We start from the raw sequence: 26,817 nt of genomic DNA, 5'->3' as shown, positions 1-26,817 counted from the left end.
CCTTCCTTCATTCCTTCCTTTGTTCCTTCATTCCTTCCTTTTTATCCTTTTCTGAGACAGAGTTTCTCTGGGTTATAGTTGTGGGTGTCCTGGAACTCATCTTGTAGATCAGAATGGCCTTGAACTCACAGAGATCCGCCTGCCTCTGCCTCCCATAGTGTTGGGATTAAAGGCGTGCGCCACTACTGCCAAGCTTTAGAATTGCTATTTTCAATTAGTATGTTTTCATAACTTAATGATTTTTAAAAAATATTTATTTTATGTGGATTGATGCTTTGACTTCATGTAAGTCTGTGTGAGGATGTTGGATCCCCTGGAGCTGGAGTTGTGAGCTGCCATGTGGGTACTGGGAATTGAACCCAGGTGCTCTGGAGAGCAGCCGGTGCCCTTAACTACTGAGCCATCTCTCCAGTTCACTTAATGACATTTTATATACTGTGACATAACCTGTGTAGTTCCAGTCACTGCTTGAATTGTTCTCCTGGTCCATATAGTTTGAAAGTTCCACACTATGGGATGTTCTTTCCCTTTCACATTTATACCTAAAGGAAGCACTAACTGTTTCTCTGGTGTGTCTGAGTTGTCAGCACTGCTGTTCCTGTGCTTGGGGACTTCTTTTTTTTCTTCAGACTTTTTTTAAAATTTAAATTAGAAACAAGCTGGTTTTACATGTCAATTCCAGTTCCTTCTACCTCCCCTCCTCCTCTGCCCCCCACCAGTCCCCATCCCATCCTCTTTTTGCTCCCCAGAGAGGGTGAGGTCTTCCATGGGGGATCTTCAAAGTCTGTCATATCATTTGGAGCAGGGCCTAGACCCTCCCCTTGTGTCTAGGCTGAGAGAGTATCCTTCTATGTGGAGTGGGTTCCCAAAGTCATTCGTATGCTAGGGATAAATACTGATCCACTGCCAGAGGCTCTACATAGATTGCCCAGGCCTCCTAACTGACACCCACAATCAGGAGGTCTGGATGGATTCTATGCTGGTTTCCCAGCTATCAATCTGGGGTCCATGAGCTCCCCTTTGTTTAGGTCAGCTGTTTCTGTGGCTTTCTCCAGCCTGGTCTTGATCCCTTTGCTCATCACTCCTCCCTCTCTACAAATGGATTCCAGGTGTTCAGTGCTTAGCTGTGGGTGTCTGCCTCTGCTTCCATCAGCTGCTACTGGATGAAGGCTCTAGGATGGCATTTAAGGTAGTCATCAATCTCATTATTGGGAAAGGACATTTAAGGTAGCCTCCCCACTATTGCTTAGATTGCCGGTTGGTGTCATCCTTGTAGATCTCTGGACATTTCTCTTTGGGATTTCTTTAGCACAAACCCCATGACACTGCCGCAGTTGACCTGATAACCAGCATTGTTGCCCAGTGACTAGTGGCTGGGGAGCATGGTTACAGAGGACAGGGCAATGGTTCTTGTTCCAGGTGTGAAGAAGCAAGATCTGTGAAATTTTATCATGATATTCAGATAATGTGCAGTTTTAAACTTAGGAATTGTCTGTTTATGAAGTTTCCTATTTACTGTTAGCTGACCACGAGTAACTGAAAATATGCAGAGTGAAACCAGGGATAATGGGGAATGACTGGATTTCAGTACTTCATTTCTTTTTGTTGTGAAAACTCCGTTGTATGGTTCTCCACATACAGTTGAACCAGTCTGCCTTTTGGCTTTTATGAACAGTGGACACTTGTGCAAGTTTTTTGTGGATGTGTGTTTTGGTTCTTTTGGATATATACTTCCCAGTGAAATTGCAGCATCCATTGAAAAATGTAGGTTTTAACTATGTGAGGAACCACCTCCCTGTTCTCCAAAGTGACTCTCTGCAGGTTTTTGTTTTGCTTTTGAGACAATGTCATATGTAGTTCAGCCTGGTCTGGAACTCTGGTCCTCTTACGTCTGCATCCCAGGTGCTGGGATTACAGGTGTTACCCCATGTCTGGCTTTTTTCTAGTTTATCTTGTTCTTGTGACATTGTTGAGTATTGGACTCAGCTCTTTTTGCATGCTAGGGAAGTGTTCTGCCACCAAGCTCTGCCCTTTCGCCCCCCTTTTTATTTTTAGAGACACTCTTATTTACATATCCATCCCCCCATTCCCTCGCCCTCCCATCCTCCCATGCTTCCTACTGACTTCCCCAGGGACAGTGAGACCCTCCAGGGGCATCATCAAAGTCCATCACATCATTTGGGGGAGGGCCCAGGCTCTTCTTTCCGTATCTGGGCTGCAATAGCATCCCTCCTTAGGGATTGGGCTCCCAAAGTCCATTAGTGACCTAGGAATAAACACTGGCTCCACTGTTAGAGGTTCCATAGATTTCCTTGGCCTCCTAGCTGGCATCCACATTCAGAGGGCCTGGTTAGGTCCAATGCTGGTTCCCCTGCTTTACGACTCGGGTCTGTGTTCTCTCATTAGGTCAGGTCAACTGTTTCTACGGGTATCTCCAGTTCTGTCTTGGTTCATTTGCTCTCTCTCCTCCCTCTCCACAACTGGATTCCAGGAGAATGGCTCAGTGCTCAGCTGTGAGTGCCTGTCTCTGCTTTGATCAGCTACTCTGTCAAGGCTCTAGGAATGGCAACCAAGGTAGTCATCCATCTCATAGAGAAAGGGCATCAAAGGCAGCCTCTCCACCATTGCCTAGATTCTTAGTTGGGGTTATCCCTGTGAATCCCTTCCATTTCCCCAGTGCAGACCTCTCTCCAAACCCGTACTGGCCCCCTCCATCAAGGCATCTCCTTTCTTGCCCTCCTCTATTCCTCCCCAGCTGTTCCCCTTTTTATTCCCACTATCAGTGTATGAGGGTGAGGCTCACAGATTCTCCATATCATTACCAGTATTTATTGGAAACAATTTATTTATATGTTCTGTTATTTTACGTGTATATGTATGTGTGCTTGAGTGTGTGTGTGTGTTGTGTGTGAGCGCACGCGCACAGAAGTTCGAGGAGGCCAGAAGGTATTGGATCCAGTGGAACTCGATTGAAAGGAGGCTGTGAGCAGCCATGTAGGTGCTAGAGACCGAATCCTGGTCCTCTGCAAGGGCAGCACTTAACTCCCCCCACCCTGCTTTTTTCTTGACCTACTCCATTTCCGACACGAGCCGGTTCACCTCTCCTTAGGCAACCTGGTGGTGTCCCGCTCCCGGGAGGTCACCATATTGATGTTGAACTTAGTGGGGATACTCGATTGGCATAGTGCACTACGGCCCAGAACTTCTGGACTCAAACAATCCTCCTGCCTCAGCCTACTGAGTGTCTAGGACTACAGAGGTGTGCCACTGTGCCTGGCCCCCTTTTTCTTTATAGCCATTTTAAAAATTAATTTTTATTTAAATTAAAAACTATTTTACATACCAATCCCATTTCCTTCTTCCTCCCATCCTCCCATTCATCCCACCAGCCCCCCATTGCACCCCTATCCATGCCTCAGGGAGGGTGAGGCCTCCCATGGGGGATCATCAAAGTCTGTCACATCATTTGGGGCAGGATGCAGGTGCCCCCTACTATCTAGTCTGAGAGAGCATCCCTCCATAGGGAATGGGGCCTGGTTTGGTCTTACGTTATAGCCATTTTTTGTGGGTACAAAGTGGTATTTCAGCATTTTGTTTTGCAGTCTCCAGCAGTGTTTTTGCTGTGCTACATGAGATGTGATTGAAACAGGGAGGTAGAGATTACTTGGGACCTAAGTATATTTCAGAATTTTTAAAGACTTTACATTATTTTTGTGAATGTCACACTTCATGTCTTTCTGTTTGGATTTTATTTTCTGCTTTATGTTCAATGAGTTTAAAGTGCCTCCAAAATAATTTCTCTAAGCCCTAAATATTTTTGTTATGGTTTATCTTTCTAGTTAATCATTTATTTATTTGCATATGTATGTGATATGTATGTATGTAGGTCTATATGTGTGTGTGGGTATGTAGGCCTGAAGTTGACATTATGTATCTTCTTTAATAGCTCTCGACTTTCTTTATTGAGCCAGGGTCTCTTGGTGAACCCAGAGTTCGACAATTCCTGCTTGTCTAGCTCGGCAACTGACCCTAGGATTCCCTGACTCTACCTCCCAAGTGCTAGGATCACAGGCATCACAATGTCTGCTGCTTTTATGTGGCTTCTGGGAATCTCAACTTTGTTCCTCATGCTTGTGTGCCAAATGCTTTATCTACTGAAGCATTTCCCCAGCTCCTGTCTTTCTCTTTAAAATATAATGGTTGCCCTTTGGCCCTTAGACAGTATAGTTGAGAATGCCCCAATGATTGTGGACAGATTCAGTTGGACAATGTGCATCATTTGTGCTAGAGATCGTTTGACCATGGGTTTCACTTCACTTTCTGTTTTTTTCTCCATTACATTGTGTGTGTGTGTGTGTGTCTGCGTGTGTGTTTCGTGCGTGCATTCGTGCACTCCATGATACACATGTGATAGTCAGAAGACAATTATAGGAGTTAATTCTCTCCTTCTACTGTGTGGGTTCCAGGGATTGAACTCTGGCCATCAGCTTGGGAGCAAATACCTTTACCCACTGAACCACTTTGTCAGCCTGGATGCAACTTTCATAATACTTATAGCTATGTGGAGAAGCAGCTGTTTACTTGTGTATAAGAAAGAGTGTGGCAAGCATAGCAGTTGGTGAATACAGATTATGCTAATAAGAGATCAAGGAGAAGTTATTTTCAGTCCTTTCAAGGCTAGGCAGTTTTGCTGGTAGAAAAAAGAGGTTGAAGAGCTATGAGAGCAGAGTCATAGCAGGAAGTCATTAGGTGTTTGGGGAGAACAGTGCTCCTGTGGCTCTGGGGTCGGGAGTGTCAGGACCAGAGGATGGGCGCAGAATCCGTCTGAAGGTAGACTTATGCAGTGTACATGTTGGATTTTGGATTTTGAACCATGACAGTAGGATACCTTGGAAGTTTTCCACTGTTACATAGATCATCCTAGAAACATATGCCTTTCAATGTTAAGATTTATAATGATCCTGAAAAAACATATGAGACAGAGGTACTGAGTTAGGCAGAGCAAGAATTGAATTAAACGATTTTAAAAAGTAGGGTATTTGGTTTTCATCATAGAAGTGTGGAAGTCACAGCATTGTTATTTTATCTTATTATGTTTTAGGTGCCTATTTGTATTCTAATGATAGAGGAGAGAGAAAGGGTGTGATTTTGTGTGGGTGGGGAAGTGGGGGAATATCTGGGAGGAGTTGGAGAAGGGGAAACATAATCAGAAGCATAATAACAATCTGTTTTCAATAATAAAAAAGCAGCTCAAATGTGTCAGGGCTCTGGGGTAGCTTCCTACAATTTTTTGGAAGGTGGCTATTGCAGTCAGTAGCAAAATAGAAGAGAAAGGGAGTATTCCCTTGTGGTTGGTTTTGTAGTTGTTTGTGGGGACACCAGACCTTGAGCAGAAACCCACTTCCCCTTAGGCCTGGGAGCAGGCAGCTGTGAGATAATGTTTACTGAAAACAATTCGGTGCTAAAGCTCTTGATAGGGCTCAGATAAGGGCTCGCTCACTGAAACAACATGACTTTGACACCCCCCTATGGCTAGATGCCTCTTCCTGTCCCCCCCTGTGGTGTCTCCCCGATGATTCTGGGGCTGGAGATTAAACCACCAGCCAGGAGGGTGAGAAGTGGAAAGAATGGTATGTAGATGAATGGCAGAAGTCCTTAAAAAAGGGAAGCTCCTTTTTCTTAGAGAGACTTCTCCTGAGACTTCTCTCTCCTAAGCAGACTTGGAATCTCCTCCTAAGCTGACTTGGGAAGCATAAAGTTTTCTTAAAGCAACCGACCGGTCTCTGTGTCATCTATCCCGACCACCTCGCTACATTCTCGGATGCAGGCCGCACAGCAGGTGCGACAGTTGTTAGGAAAATTTTCATTGGTCCTTTCCATCTTCACTGATTATGACTGATTTTTATGACCATATTTTAGCTGCAAGAGAGACTAGGCAAGTATAGAATCTAATGTTTTCAAAGAGTTAAATTCTGGATGAATAGGAGAGATAGGATTAGGGTCTGTGGTGGTTTGAATGAGAATAGCCCCCATAGGCTCATATATTTGAATTCTTGGTCACCAGTTGGTGGATCTGATTAGGAGGTGTGACTTTGTTGGAGGAACTGTGTCATAGGGATTGGACTTTGAAGTTTCAAAAGCCTATGCTATTTTCATTTAGCTTATTCCTGTTCTCTCACCGCCATCCCTGCATCAAGTTTGTGAATCAGTATGTAAGCTCTCAGCTACTGTTCAGTATCATGCCCTCCTGCCTGTTGCCATGCTCCCCAGCATGATGGTCATGGACTCTAACCCTCTGCAATCATGAGCCCCAAATTAATTGCTTCCTTGGCCATGGTGTTTCATCAAGTAACCAAGAAAGGGACTTTGGATCCAAAGGTGACCACACATGGTCATATCTTCTTGTTAGGACAGCTGTTCAAGAGACAGAGAGGAAAGGAAAGAGATATTGAAGGTGATTTCAGGTTTTAGAGATGAATGAAAATATCATGATCCACTTACCAAAATGAATTTCCAGTGTGAGGTTGAATTGGATCCTTCCTCTCCTACTTGAACCGCTTACTTGAATCTAAATCTTGTTATAGGACCTTATAACCTCCCTTTTAAGCCACTGTACCGAACAGAGGAGGAGGCAGGCAGAGTTAGTTTTGTGGGTTTTAAATAGTACTTCTATGACCAGTGCTAGCTTGTTGTGTAAGAATCACCTGGGAGCTTGTTAAATAAATCAGAATCTCTGGGAATTGGTATTTTTAGGTCTGGGACTTGGCTGTCAATTTTGTTAACAAGCTCCCCAGTGATTCTGACACAGCTAGCTTCTTCTGGGTACTGTTGGTAGGAAAATGATGGTCTTTGGGTTCTGATAAACCCAAATTCTGTACACCAGCTTTTCACTTATTAGCTGTATGAGCTTGTGCTGGGAACTTGACTTTGCAGAACTCAGGTTCCTCATCTTGGAAATGAGCAGAAATAATAATGACGACAACAGAACAATAGCTACTCTGCCCGTGAAATAGAGATATAATATATTTGATACTACTGATATGAAATGTAGAGTATGGTTCAATAAACGACCATTTTGGTATATTAGCGTCTAAATATTTTGCATTTGATTTAGTATAGAAACACTTTATTTTGTAGAATTAAAAGAGAATAAGTAGTGACATATTGTAACTGTTTCTCTTGTGACTTACTATCTGTTATAACCAATAGCTGATTTCCTGTTGGCTTAGCCAAACATTCTCTGACTTCAGATTATGTATTTCTATTTCCTTAACTATATTTGACTGTATCTGTTCCATGTAATCTATATACCTTAAAATTGGCTAGTATATTAATAAAAACCCAGATTTTATAAAATGTGTTATTTAATAGAAACATTTTCATAGCAGTCCCAAAGCTTTAAGGTAGGCATGACTCTTGCTCTTAAATGGACAATGTCAATTCAGATAAAAGTAGTATGTGGTCTTGAAGGATCATTTTGCTATTTTCCAGGTTTATGCTATTTCCCAAGTTAGTAATTGGGATGCTATTTTGGATGTCGTTTTTTGTGGTAAATAACTACATGCTGACAGTGAATGCCAATTTTCCAGTTCATAAAGAAGTCTTGGTTGAAGGGAGAAGTACTGTAACCCCAAGTTTGTACTTTTGTTTGAGGACTTTGACTTAATTTATCTCTAGAGAGAAGTAGCATGCTGTGGTGGTTAGCTGTAGACTCTCAAAGTGTGCTGCTTAGGTTCTTACCAATTCCCTCTGACAGCTGCCTGGCCTTGGCCGATTACTAGCCCATATGTGGCTTGATTTCTTCAGGTTTATTGTACACTCATGTCATAGAATTATTATTAAAATTAGAATTACATAAATTGACACGCAAACTACTGTCACTGCTTTTGGTTGCCCACTAGAACTTGATGGTAAAACTCTATTATTGAAGATTTTGGTCATAGCATGTAAAAAATCAACTTAGTTTAAATTAGGAATCTTCCTCCCTCATGTGACTTTTATAGTACTGGATGGAGTTATGTAGGCTGCTGGAGGAAAAAAAAATAATCAACAATTTTACCCAGATGTGAACTACGATACAATGAGTATCATAGGAAGATACGTCATAGGTGCAGTAGTGGTGTGAATATTATGAAACGAACCAACCGCTCTATGATTTAAGGCTCATTTCAGAGGAAGAAACATATCTTGTACTTTAATTTTGGCTAAGAACTCATGGTTGGGAATCTCATAGGTCCCAGGGGTAAGTGCCATTCTGATAAATTGGATGTAATATCAAACTGCCCTCTCATGTCTTTGTACCCATAGGTTAGGGCAGTCCTCAGAGGTTTATTTTTTGTAATGGATGGTTAGGGCATTAACAACTGATCAAACTGCAGAGTGTCTGTGAAGTGCTTAGTCACAAGTGGCGTGTCTGTATCTCTCCCGCCCCAAAGCTTAGGAGCCATCATGGAAGGGGTGTGTGGAAAAATTGTAAGAGCTAGAGGCTAGGAAGGACTAAAGGGAAGATGACTCAGACAAGACAGGGACACTGCCTTATGACCTCATAGCACAAGCCAGTGAACATTCTAGCACAAGCCAGTGAGCATTCTAACAGAGAGGTAGAGTCGCTCACAAGCCCGAACCCTAACTGAGGAGGTATTGACAGCTTCTAGGGGAGGAAGAGTCAGATTTTTTTTAAAGTAGATGGCCCCATATCCATGAGTGTGTATGGGTAGCTCAAACTGAGTTGGAGGGTCTATTAAATAAAGAGGGGACAGGCCCGCCCAGTGCCCTGCAGCCCAGGCATATGGAAGATAGCCACAGGCCTGCTTGGTGTCCCAAGGCCGGGCAGGCTAGTAGGCGAGCTGGGGCCACTACAGTGAACAGGTATGTGGTGGGGAGATGGGAGAGAAAGAGAAGAGGAGTGGTTTGTGAATTTGGGGAGAGGCGGAACTGAAGCTCTGTGCTGTCACCTAGGGCCATAGTAACGCTCAGGGCCCCTGTTACCACTGAAAGATACGAGGATGTCCCTGGTCTGGGCCACCACCTGAGGCCAAGTTGATGTCTGAGGGCCAGACTGCCGCTGGGGCCATACCAGTCTGAGTGGCCTGCCCTGCCACCCAGGGCTATGGTGATGGCTAGACCTGAGCTGCAGCTGAGGACCATGTCTGGGTCCATGCTCCTATTGCAGCTTTGGTCTGTGTTGATGTCCGTGGCCTGTGTTACCACCTGGGACCATGGGAGAGTGGATCCTGATGGCGTAGGCCCTGGAGAGCTGGGCCTACTCCTCTCTGGCTACCCGAGTGGGAGAACTGCCCCTTGTCCCCAGAACTGACCCCAGTGGTGTGGGTTTGGGAGAGGTGCCACCAGCCCTTGAAGGGCCTGGGAGAACTGCCCTCCCCCCTTGCTGTCTCAGACTCCTAAGTGGTGGGATTAAAGGTGAGCACTACCACTCCCCGCCTTAGCTACTTTTTTGAATTTCAGAAATTGACAGTTTTATGATCTTCATAAAAACCTGATGAAGCCCCACTCTTTGTTTATGTCTGAAAAATGCCTTACTGTTTAAGTTACAGTATGTTCTTTCTATGTGATGCTTCTTTTTCTTTTCTTCTTTGTTTTTTAAAAGTGATTTGTGTGTGTGTGCGCGCGCGCGCGCGCGCGCGCGCGTACACATGTACAGTTCAGAGGACAGCATGCAGGAGTTGGTTCTCCCTTTCATTGTGGGGACTGTGGGAATGAACTTGATACAAGCACCTTTACCAATGAGCCGTTTCCCTGGCCTTAGAATATATTGTTGTTTTTTATCTTGTAAATAAGAAAATTGAGACTTGGTAAGATTAGCAGCTCTTGCAATCACCTGTCTGTTAAATGATATAAGTGCTAGCTTGCTTCTTCATGCATTTCACGATGCTTTTGATATATTATCTAGAACATAACCGAAAAAGTATAATTGTTATTTTACATGCTGCTAAGTAATGCTGATTTTCATTTATATAAAATTTATTATCTGTCAAGATGATTGTTTCAACTTTAAGTAGGTGCTGTTTTTTATTTTCTGTTTTGATTTATGTATTTTACTTTTTATGTGTTAGTGTTTCTTCTGCATGTATGTTTGTGTGCCGTGTGTGTTTGGCGCCTGCAGAGGTCAGAAGAGGGCCCGGGCTCTCCGGATCTGGAGTTAAGGATGGCTGTGGACACCGTGTGGGAGCAAGAGCACGAGTGCCCTCGACTGTCGAGCCGTCTCCCTCCAGCCCCGTGCTGGCGCTTTTACAAGGCTCTAATTTTCTTCATTTAAAATACTGCTCTCATCTTTAAACGTACACTGTATATGGCAATAGCAACCTAATGGAAATTAACTACAGAATTGTAACTTACCAGGCGTAGGTAGCGAAAGTTTTACAATCATGCTTGTTGATTAAAAGCAGCTAACATGCTAATAGTATTGTCTTTAGACGAGTGTCTATCTCTGTGGTGCCTTTTTAAGAATAATTCAGTATGCTGAATAAGGAATTTAACACCAACCATTGAAATGAAAGATTTAAAAAAATATATAATAAAGAGACAAAGAAGCACTAAGCTCCATCTTAAAGCCAGTCTTGTGAGGAGATTTTCCTCACTTGTTCCTGTTCCATGAGGTTGTGGATCACATACCACATTGGCCTAGTACAGTAAGATGGAAGACTGTCTTTAGGAACCCTTCAGAGACAGAAGCATCACGTGGCCTTCCCCGGTGTTCTCCATGCTCAGTGGAAGCATCCAGCTGCTTGCAGCTGGAAGCAGCGGTGACTTTGTTTGAATGGCTCTAAGAAGCTATTGGATGCTGCTTCCTGCTTGGTACCTTTTGGCCCGTCTTGTACATTTCTGTTGATAAAGTACAGCTTGCTGCAATAATTGCTTCTCTTACTTTGCTCCAGGAAGCTGCTGAGTTGGCTTTTGAATTAGAGAAATTACCTGAAATTTACATTTAATATATTCTTTGTTTAACTACCTGCAGGTGGCAACATTATGAGCCGGTCTTTGGGTTTTCATTAGCTAACCCTAATGTAAGCTTATCCGGATTTTTCTCAAAAAACAATTTCTCCTTTTAATTCTTCTTTTAATTCTAACTTGGTTCTTACCAATTGATGTTTCCTCAGAAACAATTTCTTTCCTGGGTAAATTAGTTTCCTCCCTCTCCTGTCCTTGAGGAGTATGAAGGACTTGACCTCAGCTGGGCACTGTTGGAGAGCTAGAGTGGGCGGGGCAGAGCACATAGCTCCTTGGTTGCAGAACCAGCCGTGGCATGCACACGCTGTGGTTTTGTCTAGAGTGGTCAGATGCCCTGGGGTATGAGAGTCCTGTTTCTTTGCAGGCTCCTCGATCAGAATTGCCAGGACTGCTCTTGTCACGGCAGTTGAGGATATCTCAAGGACTTGGCAGTACTTTGCTGGAATGCTTTATCTGTTGGGAAAGGTTCTGTTGTTTCGTTAGGTGTCTAGGTTCCCAGGCTGAAAATCTGCTAACCAAAAGACTAGTTGATGTCACCAGTAAGTTGACAGTTACTTTTCAGGCTTAGTGTCTATAGATATTTTTTCCTGTATTTTCATAAGCATTACCATGGTGATAAAAACCTCTCTAAGTTTTTCACAATGTTAAAACTTTACTGAGTAAGCGCATTAATACTTTAAAAAGGTAGGTCAGGGATCTAAGATTTTTCTTAATCTTGTTAGTGTATTTCCCCATTACTTCTTAAATAAAAATGTGGGACTGAAGACAGTTTCTTCTTTTTTTTATGTAATCTTGTTCTATAAAGGATAAAAGAAGCAAAACTTATGTAGCTGTTTTATGTTTGAAGCCCTGTTGTACCTAATTTTGGCAGTGAGCAGATTTAAAATTACTCTTTTTAATGAGCTTCTCTTATTCCGTGTGTGGCTTTACTTTTCAAAGCTCTAGACGGTGAATACTGTTCTGTTGTTTCTGGGTCAGCCCACTGCTCCCACTGGATTCTTTCCCGTCAAGTTCCGTCTCTGGTATGGAGAGACCCATAGTTCAGTGAAGCTCCTAGAAGACCTAGTTTCTTGGGAAGCCTATGGTAGTTAGCAGTAGACTGCTGGGAAAATTATAGCCTATTTTACATTTTTCATCTTATTTTTATTTTTGACAGAACCTTGCTCTTATAGCCTAGGCTGGCCTTGAACTCAAGATCTTTCTACATTAGGCTTATAAGTACTAGGATTAAGATATGCATCAGCACACCCATATAATCCTTTCTTTAATACCAAAACACCTACCCATACCTACAGTGTATTTGGGTTTGAGATGGGGCCTCACTGTATAGTCAGGACTGGCCTAGAACTTATTTTTGTAGCTCTGGCTGACCTTGAACATATGAGCCTCTTGCCCCAATTTCTTGAGTTCGGGAATTGCTGGCCTGTACCATCATGCCTGGCTAATACCAGGCTATAGTAAAGCTTGCATTTATTACCTGATTTTTGAGGAGGGGGAATTGCATGCTATCACTGATTCTTAAAACCTAAGTAGGAGCCTTGAGAATTATATAGCAACTCACTCCTAAGATTTTAAGGAGGGACAATTGGAGGTTTGTTTATTCATTCATTGGTTCTTCATTCACTCAGACTTTGGAGGATAGCTTTGTCCTCGCAGTGCACAATTAACAGTTTGTCAGAAGGCAAAACAGGTAGCTTGGGATAAAGAAGAGCTAAAAGCATGAGACTGACTGAGTTTGTAATGAACAGAGTGTCATTGGAAAAAAAATCACATTTTTCAGCAGCAGAGATGTGAAGAAGGTGAAAGAACGTGCTGTGTAAGAGAGTGAACCAGAAGGACTAGCTAGTGCACCAGCTAGTTGGTACTCTTCAGGGACTGGTAGGAAGGCACCGTGGCTTCTCGATGAGGTGGGTAGTGAAAATCCATTGAGTGAGGAGGCATTGAGAGTAGGTTAAGTTATGTGATGAGGTCTTGTGAAAGGTAGCGCGGGCACTGAGCGCCACATGGATGAGATGGGGAGAGTGGTGTGATGAAGGGTGTTGAATAGAATAATATGACCGAACTTTTTAAATTGAATCATTCTTACTTTTCTGGTGAGAGGTGCTGGGTAGTATTGTCAGATTTGACAGAGATATAGGATACTGTCTTAACTTATCTTCTGGTTGCTGTGATAAAATACCCTGGCAAAAGCAAGTTAAGTGGAGAAAGTGTTTATTGTAGCTCACAGTTAAAGGTACAGACCATCATGGAAGGCAAGCAGGGCAAGGGGAGCGGGGAAAATGTTGGCCACATCCCATCCGCAATCATGAAGCAGAGGTGAGGAAGGCATGCTGTGCTCATCTTTCTCCTTGTTTGCAATGTAGGATCCCAGCCAAGGAATGATGCCACCTCAGATAATACAGGCAAGATAATCCACCCACAGGCGTGCTCAGAAGCCTAGCTTCCTGGTTATTCTAATTGTATCAAGTTTTTAATTAGCATCAGCCATTACAGATACCCATTGAAATTTGAAGTTTATGTAAACCGAATAATTTTGTATACAAGATGTTCACTATCTTAAAAATTCATTTAAAGCTTTTCATGTTGGCCCGTACATATGATTCCAGCACTCGGTGCTAGCACTCAGGAGGATGGGATAAGAGGAGTGAGAGTTCTAGGCCAGTCTGTCTCTTTCTTCCTGTTCATCTTATACCTTAGATTCATGCAAGCACTTTGACTATCCTCGTCTGATTACTGGTTCATCAGGGCTCATGGGATGGAACAGGAATCTCCATGACTGTCTCTTGTTCCATGTTCTGTGTGAACACAACATCCAAAGGCACAGACTCCTATGGCATTTTCCATTTTATTTGGAGAAATGCAATAAACAGGGTGCAGTGTTGACTACACACACACACACACACACACACACACACAAGAAAGAAAAACTTGGAAAGAGACTAGGAAATTCAAGTGTAGTGGAGAAGGTATATAATTTTAGGGTGGCCAGTGAAGATCATGTTTAATGCATGAAGGGAGATAGGGGGAGATGAGGTTGAGGGCTGGATGGTAGAGGACTGAGGTCCAGGGTTTCGGGCAGTAGTAGCAGCTGTGAAAATCCTTAGGTTGAAGTGTGCCTTAAATGTTTAAGAAACTGCAGAGGGAATATCCCTGAGGGAAGTCAATGAGAAAAGATACATGGCTGATGCCTATATATATATATATACACACACACATACATACATACATACATACATACATACATACATATATATATTTAACTTTTAGGCTTTGCGATAAGATGGAGAAAGAGTTGAATCCTGGGCCTAACTGTGACTTCGTTTCTGGGTCTCAGTTTTGTTGTCAGTTTCTTTTTAAAAAGTTTGTTGTGAACATTTGTTTGTGTGTGTGCTAGAGATGTGCATGCATGTGTGGACACGAGAACATTTTTGGGAGTTGATTTTCTCCCTCTGTCTGTTCTGCGGATAAGCTCAGGCGGTCAGGCTTGACTGCAGCCCTTTCCCCTGAGCCCTCCTGCCAGCGCAGCAGTAACTTCTCGGTTTGTTTCTGCTCTAAAATAACGTTTCAAACTAGAAATGGGTCCTTTTGCTGCTGTTGATTTTGCTTTTTCAGCTCTCTCACAAGCAATGAGTTTGTCATTTGACTCTTTTGTACTTTCCAGGAGGCTCTCTAGCTGTGCTCCCACCTGTCAGGCGAGCCTCTTCCTTCAGGGTGCCCTTGTTCCTTGTCTTTCTTGACTGAACTTGGAGATTTAGATGTCCCTTTGACAAGCAATAGGAAACTGTTCTCTGTCCTTTGCTCAACCGTTAGTTCTCCTGACAGTCAGATTCTTATTTAATCCCAGCTAACAGAGCCAGGAAACATGCTTCTTTCTAGTAAGAGACTGGGATTCTTTTGAGTGACAGCTTGACTTAAAGATAGGCAGAGAGACAAGAGGCTTGGCTGAACTCCAAATTGAATAATACCAATTACCAGGCTAAGATCACGTTGAATGTAATATGCTGGGAATCATGGGAATCTTAGTGGGCTGTATCTGTGGAAAGGACAAGCTTAAGGCAAGTCTGAAAGGAATATTTACTTAGAATAATTGTGTGGGAGTGCGCTAAGACGTTGTTTTGATGGCTTCTATTAGTAGACAAGAGGGATGGAAGGGGCATGTCAGAAGCCTTACAATCTGCATGGTAGATCCTGCTGCAAGAACAAAGCAGTAGCTAAATTGTTGTTACCGCCTTTGAAATCCAGCACAAAAAATAGGACATGTAGGCTCTCAAATTGCAGCTTTCATGTGGTAGTAATAAAACAGTATAATCACTCCGCGTAATTCTGTCACCTTTTACAGCTTTCACAGGTTGGTATGTATATATTATAATGGAGCAATCCAAAAATCTAAATGATATCTCAGGGTTTGCTTTATTTTATGTTATCTGCTAGGTTTTGAGATCTGCAGGAGACTCAGAAAAAGAATATATTGTTAGATGACAGTGTATTTAGCTAAGTTTATGATGATAAAGGGGACAATTATAATACTTAAGTTTGCAGTTGCTTTTGCTAATAGTAATTTTATTTGCTGTATATTTCTAAGGTGTTTGTGGTGATTGTTTCTTTTGATTCTGGCTAAAATTAAAGATAAAGGAAAAAAAACCCTAATTGAAGCTTTCTTGACTAAGTATAATTATTCTGATAATAAGGGCGTGGAAAAATATTTTGAGATGTAGATGAACACTGCTTCATACATTTATTCTGTAACCTACCTTGTTTATATATTTCCCTATAGAATAGAATTGTCTTGGAATTTAAATTTTAAATTTAAATTAAAGACTATTTAGATATTAAAAATAGAAGCCTACCTAACAACTGTCATAGTTAGCTTCAGTTGCCAAGTTGACATACCTGGGAAAGAAGGATGTCAGGTGAGGAATTGTCTTCATTGCTTGGCCTGTGGGCATGTCCATGGAGGCATTTTCTTGATGGCTGTTTGATACGGGGGGTGTGTGGGAAAAACAACCTTACATTTTGTGAGATTCATTATTTTGTAGTTTTTTAGTCCTTAATGTTGTCACAGAAACAGTCCTACAATGAGATAATATTAGAAGAAGTTTAAATATTTCTGTCAATGGCCCCACTTAACATTTGTTATTCAAAATAAATTTAATTCCATTGTAGTCCTACTAAGTTCTCCTGTTGGTTAAAGGTAGCAGAATTTCTCAGTAATGGTCTCTTTTTTACATTAGCTACCTCAGGGCATCCAAACTAAATTTTATACATAATCATCTTATTAAAAGTAAAATACTTTTTTTTTGCTTCCTTATTTTAAGTTAGGCTAGAATTTCAATATAGACACACATCAGTCTCCTCTCTTCACACTCCGGGGTCTAAGTCTCGAAGTATCTTCTTAAGACTGCAAATTGAATCAGTGTAAGATTAGGGATGTAAATGCCGAATTTATCTTGTTTTGTATATTAACAGAATCAGATGATGAAGGTTGAAAAGTAATTGTATGTCTGAAAACAGGTATTATCGAAGATTTAGGGTTGTTTCAGTTTCTTGAATTTCTTGTTATTGAGAGGTTATGAGTTGTCTTGCTAGAGTTTGGGGATAGTAGGAGGAGAACTGTAAGACTCAGTGAGCTACAGTTAGTATTAGCATACTTACATTGATGGTAAAAACCAACAAAGATAGATTTGGAGATGGAGAGAAAGAAAATGTATTTACAAGCAGCAATTAGTTTTCCATTTCTTGACAAAGTTGCTGATTAACTAGCACCAGACAGAGACTGATGAGAATCTTCTGCCCTTTTCAGCTGGACAAGCCATCAAAGGAAACAGCTGTTAGCTGTTTCTGGTTCCTCCAGAAGGCCTTGCATATTTAGCTGTGGTTTGCATGTAAGGGTTAGCCTGTATTATGTCTGCCAGTAGCCTTGTTGCAACATCCATCTCTCTCTTTTGCCAGATATGCAGTAGAATTCCATACTTCCTATGATAGGTTCTGTTTCCATGATTTGGTTTTTCATTTTGTAATTTAAGTTAGTATCCCATCATCTGGGGTTTTGTTAGGCTTTTACTAATCATTCTGGTTTTGTTTGTGTCTTACTTGTTCTCAAAAATCATGTTTAGACCAAAAAGGTCTTAATTTTTTGGGGACTGTACAGGAAACCCGAAAAAGTTGGTTATTGAAATATAATACTAATTTCAAAACTATCCTAGGTAATTTACTCTTTTACTTCCTATTGTTTATGATTTTGGAATACTTTGCATTTTCTTTTTAATAGGCTTATTGCTGTGTAGATTTTTTTTGTCTTGTGAACATTATGAATAATCTTATGGTAAATTTGTTTTTTTTTTTTTTTTGCAGTCCAAGGCAGTTGGCTTATTAGATGTAGATGTGTATGGTCCTTCCATTCCAAAGATGATGAACCTGAAAGGAAATCCAGAATTATCACCAAGTAAGTACAGAAGAGATAAATAGTATCCACTGAGTGCCAGGCACTTGTCAGTCAGTATGTGTGTTTTATGTGTCTTGTCATGTTCAGAAATAATGTTGGCATCAGTCTGTCTGGGTTTGAATATCAGTTCTGTCACTGACCAACTATGTGGCTCTGAGGAATCTATCCCATTTTGTTGTGCCTTGGCCCTTTACACATTCAGTAGGGTCACAGTTGTTGTGAGGAATAATAAATATGGCGCATTTAGCATAGTTCATAGCACTAGTACATGATAAAAATATTAAACACCCATTGCTTACACTATATATGTACATGTATGAGAATATTTGAGTAGAAATATATTTGTATTAAATGAAAGTTATTGTAGAGTGTAGTTTTCCCTGCCAGTTGCCTGGGCCCTGCTGCGCTGTCTGAACCCCCAAATAACACACTGAACACCATATTAATTATAAAGCTGTTGGCTGTTTTGTTGGTTTCTTACTGGCTATCTCTGCCTTAAGTATTTAACCCATAATTGTTAATCTTAAGTATTTCTCTTACCAGAGAAAAAGGTCCAGAACGCTTACTCTGACGGTCTACATCATGTCTGACTCTGCCTCTCTTTCCCAGAATCCTCCTTGACTCCTAGTCCCACCTATCTTGCTTCTCTATTAACCAACAGTGCTTTATTCAACAACCAATAAGAGAGACAGATTTACAGAATGACATCTCCCATCATCTCCTCTTTTCTGTCTAAATCAAAAGAAAGGTTTTAACTTTAACGTAGTCAAATTATATATAACAGAAAAGTTATAAAGTAAGAACTATAGACAATATTTTGTCCATTAACATTTAGTAAGATTTAAAGAAAGTATTTTTTATCATCTATCCTATCTGTGTGTCTCAAGTCTTATATGTAGCTTATCTTTTATCATAACTAAGGAAAACTATGATTCTAACTATCTGTCTTCAACTCTATCAAAGACCACAGAAGGATAATATATAAACACTAGAATTGACAGAGACATCTTGCTACTCCAACAGTCACCCGAAGTTCCGCTGTAATGTTTGGGCATCCAACTTCAGCTCATAGGACACAATGTGTCTGGAAGTCTTCTCAGCAAAGCAGGAAATTTCAAACTGTCCATCTGCATTGGCAGTCTGTCAGTCATTTTTCTGTGTCCTGCAGAAAGTCTGGCAGATTGTTTCATGAAGCAGGAACTCTGTAGGACTGTGCAAATTCATTAGTCACTTTTCTGTGGGTCCTGCATGTCTAGATTATACAACAACAGTCAAACAGTCTAGGCAAGAGCATTTCTTGCCCAAATGGCTAATCTTGCCATGTTGAAAGCAAACTCCATATCGAGTCTCTTCGATGCCCATCTTCCTCTCAGACGTAATTGGTGTGCTGGGAGCAGACATTTCTCATTGTCAAGAAAAACCCTAAACCATTTTAAATACCATTTTCTGAAGGTCTTTGAAAGGTTTGAAGACTATTTATGTATCTCAAATATATCTCTGTATATCTAGAAAACCTAACTTACCTAACTATAAGTTCTGACTATTATAAGTAACTATCTATAGTCTGTATTTAATTATGCATTATGTTTTAAAAGATCAGAATAAGCACAATACTTAATCAAGAGGAGAAATATACATATCACAAAATTGACCTTGAATTTGTATCAATAAATGAAAAACCATACGAATATAAAGTATTCATTTCCATACCATAATTCCCCTTTTACCTTTCAAAAGAGATTGTTTGTGATCATTAACCAATTATAAGCAACCCCATTCAAATGAAAACAAAGATTTATAAACAATATGAGGATTTGGACGTCGCTCATTCCAAACTGCTTCCTGCTGATAGGGGGCGCTGTCCATACCATGGGGATCATGACAAAACTCAGAAACCTGGCTAAGTCTTTGTTTTTGTAAGATTGCATTATCTTAGCTGTTCTAGATGTTGAAATCACTTGGGCCACTGCTTCTGGAGGTCTTGGTTCATCAAACCACAGAAGCCTGGAAGGAATCCACAGCTTTCCTTTTTCTGTGGAAACACAAATAAAATATCTTTTCCAAAGTAACATATCCTTATACTTAAATTTTGAAGTCAAGGCAGTTTTAAAAGACATAAATTGAATTAATTCGGCAGCATTTATAATCATGTGTACTTTAGCAGTTGTTCCTTCTTTAGCAATCAAAAAACTGAAAAACACAATAGCATACAGTATCCAGACTCTCTGTGTATTTTCCATCTTTACGTGGCTTATTTATTTATCTATTATTATTACTCTATTTCTTATACTTTTATTTATTTTTTCTCTGAGACAGGGTATCTCTCTGGAAATCTACCTGCCTCTGCCTCTGGAGTGCTGGGATTAAAGGCGTGTGCCACCACACCCTTTATTTTTTCCAATGTCTTGTTTCTTTTACTCTCCCAAGTCTACCTATATTTTTCTTTATCTGAATCTGACTTTACTGTAAAACTTTGTTTTTCTGGCCATGTGTCTTTTTTTTTTTTTTTTTTTTTTTTTTTTTGGTTTTACGAGACAGGGTTTCTCTGTATTGTTTTGGAGGCTGTCGGTCCAGCCCGGCTTCAAACTCACAGAGATCCGCCTGCCTCTGCCTCCCGAGTGCTGGGCTTAAAGGCGTGCGCCACCACTGCCCTGCCTGGCTGTGTGTCTTATATAGGCTAAAGAACATTGCTAAAGTGGAAACAGCCGCTGGCTTCCCAACATAGCGCAAGGGAAATGGGAAGCCTTTTAAAGAGGAAGGCTGGTGGTCTCGTGCTCTTGCCAGAAAAGTGTTCCCTCTGGGGCACACAGAAAATTTCCTCCACCTGCCTACTCAGGTTGACAGCCATGCCATGGCATGTAAAGACACAGCATCCAGATTTTACTACGGAAGTGTGGACATTTATTCCATTGATAGCATATTGTACAACTGCAGCATGGTGGGCACTAAGGAATTAATGATTAGATCTCACTTCTGACACCATATGTAGAGTGTAGTTTTCCCTACCAGTTGCCTTGGCCCTGCCGCGCTGTCTGAACCCCCAAATAACACACTGGACAGTATATTAATTATGAAGCTGTGGGCTGTTTCCTTGGTTTCTTACTGGCTATCTCTGACTTAAGTATTTAGCCCATAATTGTTAATCTAAGTATTTCTCTTACTGGAGAAAAGGGTCCAGACCTCTTACTCTGGTAGTCTACATCATGTCTGACTCTGCCTCTCTTTCCCAGAATCCTCCTTGACTCCTAGTCCCACTTATCTTGCGTCCCTATTAGCCAACAGTGCTTTATTCAAAAACCAATAAGAGAGACAGATTTACAGAATGACATCTCCCATCAAGTTATATTTTACTTTTGTCAGTCTTTTAGAGCATTAACTCCTCAAAACAATTATCTGTCACTCTGTGGTTTTAGTGCCTTCGATATAGGATGAAGTAGCTTTTTTAAATAAATCTTAAGTATTTTTACTGTTATTCTTATTACATATTTGTAAGGCTACCAAATATGAAGTCTTAAGTATAGGAATATAGTGATAAAAATGGTAAAAACTGGTTATTAAAAGTGGTTTTATGTGAAATTGTTCTAAATAAAATTGATTTCTTATTATGGTAAAATATAAAATTGAGTAATTTCATTTTGTTTTTTTAGGTCTTTTTTCCATAGCTCTAGAACACAATATATGTACTGATGTTTTTATTAGGTTATTGAGGTTATATTATTATTTTTATTGTAATTAAAGTTGATTAGGTATTATTATTTGAAGGCATCAATTATATAGAATTCTGGATTGTTCTTTATGAGACAGTCTACCTTAGGAATCTTATACTGCAAGCAGCCCCTTATGGAGTTGTTTCCTTGTCTCATGAGATCATGGGGAATGGCTTGTTTTGGTGCAGCACAGTTTGCAAACATGTGACATGAACCATGATGTCTGTGTCGCCAAGGAAGAGTGGTGATGACTTCAGGCACTCTAAATATCTTTAAGGACCAGTGTGAAAACTGACCCACATCACACAGATGTGATGCAAAGTGCAACCCTTTTTTTCTCAAACAATGCTTGAAGTGAACTTCAGTGCACTAGAAATCTTGGAAAGCAAGACAAAACAACAGCCCCAAAATCGTTCTGTGCCAATAGGGTGATCTCGGTTCCCTATTGACAGTGAATTCTTAAACGCTCAACAATAAGGTATGTTTTGAGTTTTACAAGACTTGTTGCCATCATACTAATAGGTCTCCTTTTGAAGTTTCTGAACTTTGTCATGTTACTGAAAATACTGAAGAAAGGTAAAGGCCACATGGCAGAACATAGATGGAGAGAAACAGGTTAAATTGAGGAACAAAAGCTAGTTGGGAACAAGCCTAAGCTAAAGGCCAAGCTTTCATAATTAATGACAAGTCTCCACATCATTATTTTGGGGCTGGGGATCCAAAGATAGTCTGACAAGAAAGCTTGCTACAAATGCTTTCAAGACTGTTCACCACTTTTCTCTCAATATGTCTGTTTTTATGTTGAGGACTTTGAGCCACTTGGACTTGAGTTTTGTGTGGGGTGATAGATACCAATCTATTTGCATTCTTTACATGCAGACATCCATTTTGACCAGCACTATTTTCTGAAGATGCTTTCTTTCTTCCAGTGAGGTTTTCTGGTTTCTTTATCAAAAAATCAGGTGTCCATAGGTGTGTGAGTTTATGTCTGGGTCTTCAATTCGATTCCATTGATCAACATGTCTGATTTTATGCTAACACCATAAGGTTTTTATTACTATAGTTCTGTAGTACAACTTGAAATCAGGGATTGTGATACCTCCAACAGTTCTTTCATTGTGTTTTCCTGCATTTCTTTAAGGAGTTTTCATTTCTTCCTTTAGGACTTCTATCATCTTCATATAGGTGGTTTTAAGGTCTCTTTCTTGTGCTTCAGCTCGGTCAGAATATTCAGGGCCTCCTGTGGTAGGATGGCTTGGGCTCCAGTGAAGGCGTATTTCCCTGGGTGTTATTGTGTTCTTATGCTGATGTCCATGTGGTGGTTATAGATCTAGGTGCTGATTTCTAGTTTTGTCTTGGTTGCGTGGGAGTTTTGTTCTTTGGCTTCTGCTGCTTCTCTGGATTTTCAGAGTCTGTAGTCTGTGCTTTGCCCATTTTCCTGACCTGCCAGCCTGGTGTGTTCACAGGGAATGCTTGCTGGTGTTGGAGGCTGGGGAAAGGGTGGTGAGGGGGAGACAGTGTGTTGCAGTGTTACGGGATGCCGCTGAGAATTGGGTCTAGGGGAACAGCGAGAGTGGAGAAGGTCCATGGGTAGCCTAGTGGTCAGGCGAGTTGGGTGTTGGGACACAATCACTAGGTGGGCAGGGAAGGCCAGAGGGATGTGGTCTGTAGGATCCACAGGAGGTGTGTACAGGGGGCAGGGGAAGCTTTAGCTGGTGTTCTTTTGCAGTACTAGGGGCAGCCCTGAGAATTAGGTCTTGGGTAACAGAGTGGTGCAGGTCCTCAGGCAGCCTACCTGTTCTTCTGGCACGTTTCTGATTTCTTAATCTGAGAATGTTAGTTTGTTAGTGGTGATTTTTCTGTTATGTCAAGCCTGTAGTATGATGCCCAGTCAGTTTGTAGAAAGCATGTTGCACAAGAACATCAGCATGTTGGCACTGCTCTGACAGCCAGGGGGTAGTTGATGAAACTTGTATTTGTACCTGAATATAACCTTGATTTTAAAAAAGAACAAATGCTAATTGTCTTTCATTGTAATTTTTGAAGTCACATAGTACTCAAATTTCACATTATATTTTAGCCAAAGTGTAATCTCAGGCGTAATTAACTGGAAGGTTTTTAGGTTGAAGTGGCAATACATGTTAAATGGTAGTTGCTGTGGTTACAGATAACGTGCCAGCATACCTGTATTTTGTGTGGCTGCCAGATATCTGACCTCAGGCCCTTTTCCAGGAAGAGCTCTACCCACTGACACATCTCCCCGGCTTTCCATGTGATAGTCTTCTTGTGATCAGGTTGAACTTTTCTCTAAGCTTCCTAAAATGCCATTTGTTGGTAGAGATGTCATGGTTTGTGACACTAGTTCATTGCCAGAATACCTGTGAATTTGTGAGTTTAGTTTTATTGAAGAGTGTCTTTTAATGTATTGAGATAATAAAGTAGGAAAATTTTAAGACCTGAGAAAGAGCTTATTAAAATGGAAATGTCAGATGATTTTAGTGAGGGAGGTACAATACACATTAATGACTAAATAGGAAAAAATATCCACAGTGGTCTTTTCTATTGTTGGGAGATAGTAATTTTGTACTAGATTATGGTTTTCTTCTGCTTTATCTAGGGATGGATGCATATGGGGCTTGTGGGAATTTGGAAAATCAGCATGAGAAAACAACCTTTAATAGCACTTAACATTATAAGGGAAGGACAAAATTCCCCCCTCAGGTAATTTATATGTGCAAAAGATGAAGGTCAATTTTAGTTATATCTACCCAGGAAGAGATTTTAGGGGTGTTGGTAAAGCTGTTACTATGTCTGTCTCAGTCTGATTCCAGGGTGGAGAAACTAGAGCTGCTGACTGACAGTTTGTTTTGGACACTGTCCTGTGGTCCCCTTTCCTTTATCTGATGCCAAAGGTCCTCTGGCTATCTTCAGCCAAGATTCAGGGGTACATTCCAAAACTCTTTTGTTTTACCTGCTTGTCAGTCTGCTCTTCTTTTCTTTTACACTTGGAATGTCATGGTAAGGTGATAGTCAGCACCATCAGGGGAAGAATCTTAGAAGATGTTTGTTCATGCTGTATACACACTGTCCCTGAGATAGCTCAGGGATGAGGTCAGTGGTCTTGAAAAATTTCCTTATGGTGGTTTATCAAGTCAAATCCATCCATATTTCTGTGTGTGTGTGTGTGTGTGTGTGTGTGTGTGTGTATGCGTGTGCGTGCGCGAGCGCGTGTGCGTGCTATAGTTTATTGAATATGCTTGACCCAATTATCTGTGTGACATGTAAGGTGTGTTTTCCTTTGCTGTCATGGAACAAGTGTCTTAGCTAGTTCTAGGCAGGTATCGTCAGTGGAAGAGTACTTAAACGGTCAGATTTTAGCAGCTACTAGACAGTGTTTCTTTCATAGGTTGGCAGCAAATAGTGCTGATTCTGTCTGTCTGTCTGTCTGTCTCTGTCTCTGTGTCATCTATCAATCATTTATCTATGTGTGAAATAGCCCACATATCTTTGTGTTTGATTAGCACCAGCTACCAGAGAAAACTGATGTCCTGTCACTTGATCACTTTGCTTAGTGCATCTGAGGGCTGGCTTCAAGATGCATAGGTTACTATAAGTACAGTATATTTGTTATGTGGCCTATCTGTTAAGACAATACTTTATAGTTATCTTTTACAATCTAGTCTCAGCTTAAGCCAAAACAAAATTTCTTCCCATAACCTTTGATCTTTGTTTCTTGAAATCTTAAAATTATAAGTTTTTACTATATTTTCTGGTGAGGAAAACAAGAACTTAATATTGTAAAGTAGAGAAAATTTAAACATGTGAATTTATTAATAATGCTATGTTTATGTGACTTATGATGCCTCTGCTTTTGAAAATATGCCCATTATGGGTAATCCATAGTTACCTTAATAATTCACTGAACAGCTTAAAAAATGTGTGCTTTCATTTATGGAAAGTATTCTGGTTAAGTAGGGTATAAATTGAGTTCTGAAGATGTAAGATACAAGGAATATTCACTCATGAATTAGGAGACCCATAGGAAAAGGCATGGGGGCATAAAACTTGGAATGTTCTGATGGTCTGGGCTTTGTAAGGATAATTCTTCCAAAAAAGAAAAAAAAGTAGAGAAATTATTTCTCTCTCTCTCTCTCTCTCTCTCTCTCTCTCTCTCTCTCTCTCTCTCTCACCCCCTCTCACCCACGCGCCCCCCCGTGTGTGTGTGTGTGTGTGTGTGTGTGTGAGAGAGAGAGAGAGAGAGAGAGAGAGAGAGAGAGAGAGAGAGAGAGAGAGAGAGAGAGGAGAGAATGAATTTCCTCTGGTATCAGGCATAGCAATGTTGTATTCTGCACAACAGTACAAAGTTTTTTCCCATAGTGTTCATGGTAGTGACTCAATAATTTCTTTAAAAGGTATTTGTTATGTGACTTGCTGGGGGTGAGCGGGTAGGGGGGGAGAATATACTGTTTCTCTGAGAGACGTAATGTAGCTGTTGTCCTCTAATTTTTATTGTGGAAGCTTCACTAGCCTACTAGTTGTTATAAATTGTAGCCTAAAATGATATTGGCCCCTTCATTCTCATGAAAAGTGGCAGAATTCAAGCCCTTAACATTGTTACCAATGTTAGTATTTGGGCTTACCGGAGACTACACTGTAACACTGCTTCCGCATACTTTTAGAGCCTCAGCCCTCAGCCTTGCCTTGCTGCTTGGGTGCCCTCTGCTTCCTATTGCGTGGCCTCCATCCTGTCAGGACTGTGGGTCTTTATTCTCTCTCCCTGGAAAGTCTGGTACCGCTACTCCCTTCCTCTCCCAATAGACCTTCCTCACCAGCTCTCAGTTCTAATTTTCTTCTTCCCTTGTTTCCAGATGTTGACTTTTTTTCTTGGCTAGGTTTGTTTCCTCTCACACTTCATATATAACATGTATGCAGTTGAATTCATGTCTCTCATAGTTATCCTTGCTATGTTTTAGGTATGGTAACTGGAGAATTAATTCTCTGCTTTGTGTATTTTAGATAAATTGTAGGTTTTTTTCTCCCTGAATAATAAAAATTACTTACACACATTATCTTAGAAGTTAACTTTGTGATATATTTGTCTGGCGGTCTTGGGCTACTTTTCTGCTTTTCATTTTTTTTTAAGAAAGGAAAAACCAAAACAAAATAAAACAAACCCAATTGTGTATAGTTAGTAATTTTCCTTTGAGCATTATGCTCTATGGAATGTTTTCTACTTTATAATAAAATATTTTCATTTGCTAGGTATTGTCTAGTATCTTGGATTTCAGCTGTTAGTATTGCTGCCTGTTCTTTATAAAGGCTAGAGTTCTGTGGGACTGAGTTTGAGCCATGATGGTAATAGTAGTGTTCAGAATTCCAGCTGTAGAACCTTGAACATTGTGGAGAGCGAAAAGGAAGCAGTAAACGAGCATAAGCTATAGCTATTCTCACGTTATCATCATTGCCATGTTACCATCCTGCATAGTCACTGCATGAATTGCTTTTCTCATCATTGCAAATAATATCTGACCAAAAGCAGCTTAACAGGCTCACAGTTCAGAGGAATGCAGTCCATCATGGTCAGGAAGACAAGACTGAAGAAGAGGCCTTTTCCTTTTCTCCCTTTTGCTCAGACCAGGACCCCAGGCCCTAGGATAGTGTCACCATATTCAGGATGTGACTTTCCTCAGTTAAACCCTC

General features: G+C 40.8%; 1 protein-coding gene across 3 annotated transcripts in view; it reads left to right on the top strand.

Moving 5' to 3' along the window:
- Nubpl (nucleotide binding protein like) overlaps positions 1–26,817 on the top strand; it is a 184,378-nt gene that overhangs the window by 23,105 nt on the left and 134,456 nt on the right. For all 3 annotated transcript variants that reach the window (XM_040743106.1, XM_040743105.1, XM_040743107.1), the window contains exon 4: positions 17,320–17,410. In XM_040743106.1, coding sequence (XP_040599040.1) covers positions 17,320–17,410 — 91 coding nt within the window. The remainder of the gene's footprint in view (positions 1–17,319; positions 17,411–26,817) is intronic.

The sequence above is a fragment of the Mesocricetus auratus genome, unplaced genomic scaffold (genome assembly GCF_017639785.1).
Source record: "Mesocricetus auratus isolate SY011 unplaced genomic scaffold, BCM_Maur_2.0 Super-Scaffold_15014, whole genome shotgun sequence".
Classification (NCBI taxonomy): domain Eukaryota; kingdom Metazoa; phylum Chordata; class Mammalia; order Rodentia; family Cricetidae; genus Mesocricetus; species Mesocricetus auratus.
The sequence above is the reverse complement of the archived record's forward strand: the minus strand, read 5'-3'. Positions and strand labels throughout refer to the sequence as shown.